This window comes from Clupea harengus, chromosome 10, assembly GCF_900700415.2.
Source record: "Clupea harengus chromosome 10, Ch_v2.0.2, whole genome shotgun sequence".
Lineage (NCBI taxonomy): Eukaryota > Metazoa > Chordata > Actinopteri > Clupeiformes > Clupeidae > Clupea > Clupea harengus.
In genome coordinates this window covers 17,162,012-17,173,062 of record NC_045161.1, presented here as the reverse complement: position 1 = coordinate 17,173,062, position 11,051 = coordinate 17,162,012, and the positions used below count along the sequence as shown (strand labels likewise).

Here is an 11,051-nt window from a genome sequence, read left to right as displayed (position 1 = left end):
GCACAGGTTAATAGCTCTGTGCTCCCCGGGAGACCGAGGCAGAGGCCATGCTGTCAGGACGGAGGGTGTCCTCAGCCATCTGCCCCAGGTTATCTTACCCACACCTTTCTACTCAAAGGTGATCTAATTTAGCCATCATGAGCAGCGGCAGTAATCACACCACCGACAGGATGGAGTGGGGTTTTTATGCCACCAGGGAGGGCAAACAGGCCTGGTGCTGGATGGGTCTGCCCTGTGATGCCAGCCTGAGCGGGATGCCCGAGAATGTGTAGAGGGGCGAGGGGGTCTCCTACTGATAGCCCCCTCCCCCCCTCCAAAAAAAAAAAACAGCCACATGATGGGAGGGCTCTGCCAGGCATGATCAGCGACTTTCACTCAAGAGGAACGAGAGGGGAGATAGAGAGTCAGGGCAGAGGCGGTGTGTGTGTGTGTGTGTGTGTGTGTGTGTGTGTGTGTGTGTGTGTGAGAGATAGATGTGTGGTTCACGCCACAGCAGCTGGACATGGAGAGACAGGGAGGAGGAGGAGGAGAAGAGTGGAGTGATTGTAGGGGGGTGAAAGGAGGGAGGGCACGGGCGAGCGCATGCAGAGAGGGAGAGAGAGAGAGAGAGAGAGATGACCTCACTGCTCACGTGTGGTACTGGATCATTCGCTCTATTGTGGCAGAGATAATGCCAGCCTGGTCCAGGCGCTTTAAAAAGCAACGGGACCCTCAGGCTGCAGCCACCCGCTGGGGAGACACACACCGGCACCAGAGGTACTCACACACACACACACATAATACAAGACACTTAACACACACACAGCTAATATAACACACCTAACACACACACACAGCTAATATATGACTAGACACTATAACACACCATAGACACTATAACACACCATTATAGACTATAACACCAGCTCATAGAGATACTTTACTATCCCATCTAATACCAACACATCACCACAGAGGTACTTTACACACTGCCTCACACCTACACACACACAGACACTAACACATCACCACAGAGGTACTTTACACACTGCCTCACACATAAAGACACTGCAATACATGAACACAGAGTATGATCACGCCAGCACCATCAAGCTAGTGAAGGATGACACCGTCCAGGCATAACCATACCAACCTGATGTTCTAGAATCCTCACAGAATTCAGCAGAAGCAAATATTGATCGAAAAGCATGTTTCTTTTTACCGATAACCCAAGGATTTAAGCTTCTAACTCCACAACGCTGCTGTTTCTGTTTTGCTTGAAAAGCAACAGCAAGGGCAGTTTCACACAAAGAGCCGGTTTGTTCTTGTTCTGCAGCCGCGTCCATCTGGGATTATTTTCATGCTTTCCCCAAGGTTCCACGGAGAACAGTGTTGTATTTAGCAGATGAATGTTGGATTGTGATATGCAGTGCAATGCTTACCCAAGCACCACTGTGCAGACCTGCTGTAGGGGTGTTGGGGTGGGGGGGGGGCAGCGTGGTGAGGGTGAAATGTGCTGATGTGGTCTGTGCTGTGTGGACAGTTCACATTCATGGCCCAGAAAGGGCTAGATTAATTAATTGCCCCCGTGTCTTTTCACGGGGGCTTCACAGGCCAGAATTTATACTCTGGCCCAGCGGTGTGACCACGGGGGCTTCCCGGGGCAGAATTTATACTCTGGCCCAGCGGTGTGACCACGGGGGCTTCCCGGGGCAGAATCTATACTCTGGCCCAGCGGTGTGACCACGGGGGCTTCCCGGGGCAGAATTTATACTCTGGCCCAGAGGTGCGCCACTAGACAAGCTCCTGGTGTATGGCTGTCTTTCTTATTTCTAACTTGCTAAATCATTTTCTTGATGTAAGTGCATGGCTGACCTTTCTCATTTCTAACCTGCTGACTCATTTTCTTGATGTAACTGGCCAATATGGAACAAGTCCCATCTTAGCTTAAGGTTAAAGTAAGGTTCTGTGGAGATATGGAACAGGTTATACCTTAGCTTAAGGTTAGAGCGAGGTTCTATGGAGATATGGAACAGGTTATATCTTAGCTTAAGGTTAAAGCGAGGTTCTATGGAGATATGGAACAGGTTCCATCTTAGCTTAAGGTTAATGTAAGGTTCTCTGGAGAGTTTCAAAATACTACAATCTTTCCGTGTTTCAGAACAAACAGACATCATTGCAGGTCTTTGGTAGATGTTGGTGAGTAATGTTTGTCTTCTCCGAGTAGCCCCAACTTTATGCGCTGCCTCCCGCCAACAGGAGGACTGTGCTATCCCAGGTCACTCCTTGATGCTGTACACACTGGCAGGTGGGGGCACACTGTGCGGTGTGGCTGCCCTCGTGCTCCTCATCGTCTCCACGGCAACTGACTTCTGGATGCAGTATCGTTACTCTGGAAACTCGGCCAGCCAAGGCCTGTGGAGATTCTGTATCAACAACAAGTGTCATGCGCACACTCTCACTGTGGGTGAGTGACTACACACACTCACTGGGGGTGAGTGACTACACACTCTCTCACTGGGGGTGAGTGACTACACACACTCACTGGGGGTGAGTGACTACACACTCTCACTGTGGGTGAGTGACTACACACACTCTCACTGTGGGTGAGTGACTACACACACTCACTGGGGGTGAATGACTACACACAGTCTCACTGGGGGTGAGTGACTACACACTCTCACTGTGGGTGAGTGACTACACACACTCTCACTGTGGGTGAGTGACTACACACATTATTACTGGGGGTGAGTGAGTGACTACACACACTCTCACTGGGAGTGAGTGACTACACACACTCACTGGGGGTGAGTGACTACACACACTCACTGGGGGTGAGTGGGCACACATTATTACTGGGGTTGTGTGAGTGACTAGTGTGTGTGTGTGTGTGTGTTAGCATTGTAGAACAGCATTACATAGCGGTCTGTGTTTATGCATGTGTAGAGAAGTGGACATCTTCGGAAAGTCTGATCTGTGTGCAGCCAGAGAAACAGGTTGTGAGAAGCTCAGCAGCTAAGGCACCGCCCCGTATCTCATTCCACCTGTGTGTACTTTCAGTTTGTGTGTGTATGTGTGTGTTCTACAGGTGGGGTGAGTTCTCAGGGCATCTCCTGTTGATGCTGTGTGTGTGTATGTGTGTGTATGTGTGCACTGAGGTATGTGTGTTTAGGTGTGTGATGTCTAGGATGTATGTCTGTGCATGCCTGTTTTTCCAGATTTCTAGGATGCCCTATACTGTTACCTTTCTCTGATGGCACTCACACCTTCATGCTGGTATACAGATGGTGTACGTTCACTTCACGCATCTTGTTGTCACCTGTGTGTGTGTGTGTGTGTGTGTGTGTGTGTGTGTGTGTGTGTGTGTGTGTGTGTGTGTGTGTGTGTGTGCTCCCCTGCTTTCTGGGAAGCCACATATGTTTTTATGCTCTTGTCCATCCTCGACTGATGTATCTATAGCGTGTGTGTGTGTGTTTGTGTGTGTGGGTGTGTGTGTTCCTCTGCTTTCTGGGAAGCCACATATGTTTTTATGCTCTTGTCCATCCTGGACTGATGTATCTATAGCGCGTGTGTGTGTGTGTGTGTGTGTGTGTGTGTGTGTGTGTGTGTGTGTGTGTGTGTGTGTGTGTGTGTGTGTGTGTGTGTGTGAGTGTGTATGTGTTCCTCAGCTTTCTGGGATGCTACGCGTGCCTTCATGCTGTTGTCCATCCTGAGTTGTTTTGCTGGAGTTGTGCTTGGGCTCAGCGCCTTTGCCAATGGAGCCAAGAGTAGGAGGGTGCGGACCGGAGGCATCGCCCTGCTGCTGTCAGGTCTGCACACACACACCAACTCACACACACACACCCACACACACACCCTCAACCACACCCACTCACACACCCCCCCCCCCCACACACACACAGACACATACACCCCCCCCCCCCACACACACACACACACACACTCTTGCTGACCCTCACACACATCACTCATGCACAAGCACAAAACAGCAGAATTCTTATTTTTGAGAATTGTGTACATTTCCTAGTATAGTTGCATAGATGATGACCCTATGACAAATATACTGTATGTTCTTTATTTCTCCATTACTGTTCTACTCCACCCTCACAGCTTGTGCAGCAGGTGGATGGAACACAATGGTATTAACCTCTGGCCGTGTCTTTGCTTGGCTTTGTGCTGAGACAGGTTTTCTTGCACTACTTGCTTTGGCAATCTACACGGGGGTGACGGTCAACTTCTTTGGCAAGCGCTACATCGACTGGCGTTTCTCCTGGTCCTACATCCTGGGATGGCTGGGGATCATCCTCTCTCTCACCGCTGGTAATGCCAACCTCGCCACCCTGCTCTATTACTGCACACTGATAATGCCAACCTCGCCATAATGCTCTAGTACTGCAGGATTATAATGCCAACCTCACCATCACACTGCAGTACTGCACACTGATAATGCCATCCTCACCACCTTGCTCTAGTACTGCACACTGATAATGCCAACCTCGCCATAATGCTCTATACTGCAGGATTATAATGCCAACCTCACCACCTTGCTCTAATACGGCACGATTATAATGCCAACCTCACCATCACACTGTAGTACTGGACACTGATAATGCCAACCTCACCACCTTGCTCTAGTACTGCACACTGATAATGCCAACCTCGCCACCTTGCTCTAGTACTCCACGATTATTATGCCAACCTCACCACCTTGCTCTAGTACTGCACGATTATAATGCCAACCTCACCATCACACTGACGTACTGCACACTAGTAATGCCAACCTCACCATGACGCTCTAGTACTGCACGATTATAATACCAACCTCACCATCACGCATAACTCGTGCCGTTGCCATGGATACTGCTCTACTGCACAGCTTGTAGTTTGTAGGTGCAATATGTCACATTTCTTTTAGACTTAAAACTACTATTATCATGAAGGCATGATAACAATACACATTTCACAGTAATTCTGCTCATTCATCTTGTGTCTAAGAATTTTTTTAATTAAAAAATGTAAGCATTTGTTTACATTTCAGACAAGTGAAAAAATAACACACATTAAAACATCTGAAAGTAAGAAACGAGTTGCATAGAACGAAATATTAGGAAATACTGTCACTTCCCTGTTCCCTCTGAAATGCATGTTTGATGCAGTGTTGTGTATATTTCAAAAACAAAAATGTGTCTACCACAGAGTTACCCTTGAGGTCACAGAGCCTGCATGGCAGCCCATATTTGGTTGAGCTGTAATGTGAGTGTGAGTGAATGAATGAGTACCTGGCGGGCATTAATCCTGGTTGGTCATTATTTCTTCGGTGTTGTCTGTCCTGTCTCAGGTATGTTTCAGCTCTGGGCTTATCAGAGGAACACAGCAGAGCCTCCACCCCCAGACCTCTCCGACAGCTGAGCACCCCCCCCCCCCCCCCCACACACACACACCCTAACCCTCTCATCCTCTGAAGAGACTGGTGCCTACCCATAGAAACATGGCTGGTACAATGTAACAGGGTTCAGATACGGTTGTAAATTAGAAAGCATTAAAAAAAAAAACATTAAAAATATGTTTTGGACACCTGTTGCCTCCGCTGTAACTTTGAGTGCATGAACATTCTCTGTCAGGTGAAAATTCACTCAAGTTACCTCAGGACTCCGGATTTGCATAAGTATATTTAATAAACAACAACAAGCCTGTCGGGCTCACCCACGCCCTGGCAGGCCAGAGAGAGAGCCCGGACTCACTCCCAGACTGCAGCAGACGAGAGAGAAGCGAAATTAAACACATCACACAAGGTTTATATAGATAGAAGTTAGCGATATCTGATGCCAAAACAACTTGTCAGCAGGGATAACCACGTGGTGGGTCTCTGACGTCCGAGGTCATCTTACTATGCTTCCTGTCTTGCAAGGATGTCAGTTTTACACAAGGTCAAAAGAAGCACAGTTCGACCCTTCTTATCACCTCTGACCCAAACATGCTCTTGCACATAAGCCGACTATGTGGCACCTGTGTGTGTGTGTGTGTGTGTGTGTGTGTGTGTGTGTGTGTGTGTGTGTGTGTGTGTGTGTCTGGGAAGCCACATATGTTTTTATGCTCTTGTCCATCCTGGACTGATGTATCTATAGCGTGTGTGTGTGAGTTTGTGTGTGTGGGTGTGTGTGTTCCTCTGCTTTCTGGGAAGCCACATATGTTTTTATGCTCTTGTCCATCCTGGACTGATGTATCTATAGCGTGTGTGTGTGTGTGTGTCTGCACCTCTGACCCAAACATGCTCTTGCACATAAGCCGACTATGTGGCACCTGTCGCGGCGAAAACCAGCCACTCTCTCGCAATTCCACAATCAATTGTCAAAAGGCCACATGTGTTGTTCTGAGGTTTATTATAGTCATTAAGCCACAATAAGAGATGGTCCATGGATTAGCTCGATCTCATTGTATGAATGTCTGGTCAGACTTTTTAAAGGAACCTAGTTCCTCCCACTCTCTTGTGTTTGGCCTTTTCCAAGGCCAATCAGAACTAACCCCATTCTCTAACTTTTACTCCTAACTTCTCTCTCTCTCTGTGTGTGTGTGTGTGTGTTTTTGGCACCCCTTTCTTACCCTGGGATCCTGTGGAGGATCAATTAATCTTGTCTCCATCCCGGCTATCTCCCTCTAAGCAGTCAACTGTTTGGTATTGTTTGTCAGCCATTTTGAGTGGGGATTTTCATACTAATGAATTCATCCATGTTCATCAACTTATAAAAAATATCCAACACACCTAATAATCTAAGTTACACACAGAAGCCATGTTCCTGCTTACATAAGCACATGATTCATACAAGGTATTTATTAATACAGGGCACTTCTCAAGTCACTTATTCTTAAGTCATTAACAGTGTTTCAAAATTATCTCCATCATTCTCCTGGATAAACAGTGGACTGATGATGGGCTCAGCCTACATCACAAGACCACACAGGCAGCAGTCCATAGACAGAACAGCAGGTCACAGGCAACAACATGAAGCACAATATGAATAAAAGACAGATTATACAAATATAAAAACATATACAAGTAGTTGATAGAGGTGGGTTTATGTAATAATTGGATTGATTAGGGTAATAAAAGGGTGATTAATGTGTCATATTGGATGGATGTACGCTTTGTTGTTTGGTGGGTATCTGAGTGCTTGTCATATTGGAGTGATGGGGCCTCTGACAAGTCATAAATATATCACCCCCTTTCTCCCCCCTCCTCAGAGACAGTTGAGATCTGATAATGGTGAGAATCACTTTGTTAGTTAGTTGTTATCTGATCGGATGACAATTCCCGACGTATCGCTATGGTGTTTCTGACAAGACCTATTTTAAACCAAGGGGTGTCCCCCGCTCCCCAAAGCCCCCCAGTTGTGATTTTACAGACACAGGCCTGTTGTGATAGCAGGGGGTCAGAATGGTTGGCTGGTTTAGGTATGTCATTACTGTCAAACTGTCATTAGTTGTCAGGCGCTCAATCACACCAAAGTCTTGTCAGCCTGTGAGATGTCATTCTTTCATTCTATTATAGCAAACTTTAACATGATATACACATAATCCCCATGGTTTAATGGTAATGATACCTGCTTATTCAAGTCTAAAATACTTAGTTTTGTTTAACATAAATGCTAAGGCTTGCCCCATAAGACATTTGTTCATGAGATGGTAGCTCAACAAAAGAAGATATAGTTCAATAGCACACACACATGCATGCACGCACGCACCCACAGACACACACACACACACATACACACATACACACACAGAGACACAGAGACAGATACACAGTATACTAATAGTTATATTATAAACAATAAAACAGGGGTATTGTGTAATATGTGACTATATTTTAGTTTAATCCCAAAACAGCGTGATACATTGAAGACATACAAACACACACACACACACACACACACACACACACACACACACACACACACACACACACACACACACACACACGCGCGCACTCACAGTAAGAGATGAGAAAGGTGTTAAATCCACTTTGTTAAGCAACGGTGTATACACAACACATTCAGGGCCCACTGGAATAACTTCGATAGAACAAAAAAAAAAAAACGAAAAAGTCACCCCATTAGTTGTTTGTAGAAAATGGATAGAACATTTGAAAATTATACAAAAAGGTAACCTACATTTTGAACAAAAAGCCTTAAATGCTCAGTTGAGAAAACAACTTGAGAAGTTGAGAAAACAAATTGAATACAAAATTGAAATTCCTCAAGAACAAAAAATGATGTGGTGTAGATGGAGGGTACAATCAAATGTTGAAACACAGCACACCTAAATTAAGAGAGACAATCTTGAAATTATTCAATTTAATCCTGTCGTCAGACCCCTTTCTAGAACAATGGAAAGGTGAGCCACATCACACCAATTCATAAAAAAGGTGACAAACATAAACCTGACAACTATAGAGGCCTCACACAAGGCCGCAATTTAAGGAACTTATTTTGTGCCATCCTGAACAACAGAATAACACAATTTATCCAGAATAATAATATCATAAATTCATCCCAGATAAGTTTTTCGCAAAATAACAGACCAACTGTTCATATATACACATCCCATACACTCATAGTGGAACATGTACAAAAGGTCAAATATTTGGTTGTTTCATAGACTTTAGCAACGCTTTCCACTCAGTATGGCATGATGGACTTATGTTGAAACTAATTCATAGTGGAATTGGAGACTAAATGTATGACATCATTAAAGACAGGTATAAAAACAATAAATGCTGTCTAAAAATTAACAACAGAATAACTGGTATTTTGACCAGACAAAAGGAGTTCGACAAGGCTGTTGAGTAAGGCCAACTTTATTCAACATATAGATCAATGGTTTGGCTACAGAGCTTGAAAGATCTGCGGCCCCAGATCTTATATTTCTAAATGAAGAAATGAAAGGCCTGCTTTTTGCTGACAATCTCCTCCTACACTCCCCTAGTGTAGAAGCGCTTCAGGAAAGTCTAAATATTCTTAACTAATACAGTCTAACAAGGCCTCCCCTTCCAATTAACCTGGATAAGTCCAAAATCATGATATTCCAGAAAAGACACACCATACTTAATAGTGTTTATAGGATCACAACTGGCGAACAAAAACTTGAACAGGTAAAAATATATTGTTATTTAGGATTAATGATTTCATCTACAGGACATTTTGATGGTGCAATAAGATATTTAACTGAAAAGGCAAGAACAACATAGTACATGCTAAGGAACTCATCACTAAAATATAACCTTCCTATAAAACACTGCTTACAAATTTTTTGATTCACTACTGAAGCCAATACTATGTTATCGGAGTGAAGTTTGAGCAGAGGGGGTGGACACCCCGAGAGAGAGCCTTTAAACTATCTATTAAAAAAAACCGGGCTCGACTAAAAAATAAATAAAAAAAAGATTCAACCATTGCTATAAAACTGAAACAGCTAACAGAAAGGAATAAAGAAAATCACATTAACTACGGGTTTTCCCTTTTTCTAACTGTCCATTACTTGTTTCTGCTATATGTATATCTTATGGAATTTAACTTTACTTAATTATATTTACTTAATTATTATTATTACATTTTTTCCCTGTATTACTATTATTATTGTTGTTACTGCTTAAGTGCTTGGGTAATGTTGTATCGTACAGTCATGCCAATAAAGACAATGGCATTTACAGTTTTTCACAATTGTTAACACACGTTTTTCAAAACTGCACACAGAAAACTGAAAACCTCACACACAATATGCTAAACCTGACACTTCCTTTGCAAGATGACTCTTTGCCATCAAATCTCTTAACTGTTCACAAAATGGAACTCGTGTTTTCATTTGGTACACACAGCCATATTTTCAAAATACGCACACATACATTCATTGAGTACACACAACTAAGCATTTGCTGCACACTACCAAGCATTTACAGCACACTGAAGTGCAACATTAAAAACACAATAATTGAAATGGAACACACCATATGGATGACAATGACTGGAGAATGAGCCATTTCTCCTTTTGTAAAATGTCTCAGTGTAGGCCTATTTTTTTCATAGTTCCAAAAAAAGTTTTATTTCGGTACAGACAGAGAACAGTACAGTACTGTAAACCGTGTGATAGCGTTGTTCTCACGAACCATATTTACAATTTCAGTCTCCTGTTCGGCGGTGAAAGTGTGTGTTCTTCCTCCACGGTGTGGTTCTCTTTCAGTCCTCCAAAATACAAATACTGTGAGCACACTGTATTCTATTGATATGCAGTATTACAGTACACAAGGCAAATAGATTTCGTACCTGTTCTCCATCCTGAAGGTTCTAATGATGGCAGCAACTGTGAAGCGGCTGAGATTTGGTTGGACACTCTGGCCAGCCTCCCTCATGCTCAAACCATGGTTGAGCTCATGGTCTACCACAGCGGCCCAAATCTCATTAGAGATGACCATTCTCCTTCTTCTTCCTCCTCCTCTTCCTCCTTCTTCTCCTTGTCCTTCTCATGCTCTTCCTCCTCCTTGTCCTCCTCCTCCTTGTCCTCCTACTCCTCCTCCCCCTTGTCCCCATCCTTCTTGTCCTCCTCTTCCTCCTCCTCTCACTCTTACCCCTCTCCTTCTCTGGTTGTTGATCTTTTCACCGTTCTCCACCAAACAAAACAGAGGCTCATACAGCATACAGCTGCAGTCCTCATTGCAAATTGCTCAACCGACCTGAATGTTTAGAGATTTTACTATTTGTGTGTTGTAGGTTGATGCTTTGAGATTTTACTTGAGAAGTGTGTGCAACAACTGAACATTGTGTGTAGTGTTTTGACAACAAGGTGAGTGTAAACAAGGAAAATCAGAATTTAATGCAGATAAGGGAGTGGGAAGTAGTGCCAAATTGGGTCGAGCGATTGGTACACGAAGTGAAGGTTATGCAAATTGTGCCGAATTTTCGCTTTTTGTGTGTTAACAACTGTGAAAAACTGTAATTGAAATGCAGAGAGAGAGAGAGAGAGAGAGAGAGATGCAGAGAGAGAGAGATGTACAGAAAGAGCGAGAATCAAATAAATGCACT

The 11,051-nt window shown here is 44.1% G+C and overlaps 1 protein-coding gene across 1 annotated transcript; it reads left to right on the top strand.

Annotated features, from left to right (window-relative positions):
• The first annotated feature begins 535 nt into the window (after positions 1-535).
• On the top strand, positions 536-5,553 carry lim2.2 (lens intrinsic membrane protein 2.2). The gene is made up of 5 exons (XM_012820162.3): positions 536-756; positions 2,239-2,446; positions 3,648-3,788; positions 4,165-4,299; positions 5,318-5,553. Exons 2-5 carry the CDS (start codon positions 2,269-2,271, stop codon positions 5,386-5,388), a joined length of 525 nt encoding a protein of 174 aa, XP_012675616.2. The 5' UTR covers positions 536-756; positions 2,239-2,268; the 3' UTR covers positions 5,389-5,553.
• Positions 5,554-11,051: the final 5,498 nt, after the last annotated feature.

Bases quoted from the DNA above. Each gene is read 5' to 3' on its own strand.
- lim2.2 (XM_012820162.3), top strand. From the start codon at position 2,269: ATGCTGTACACACTGGCAGGTGGGGGCACACTGTGCGGTGTGGCTGCC. The intron at 3,789-4,164 runs GTCTGCACACAC...GTGCTGAGACAG, and splicing joins CATCGCCCTGCTGCTGTCAG to GTTTTCTTGCACTACTTGCT. The intron at 4,300-5,317 runs GTAATGCCAACC...GTCCTGTCTCAG, and splicing joins CATCCTCTCTCTCACCGCTG to GTATGTTTCAGCTCTGGGCT.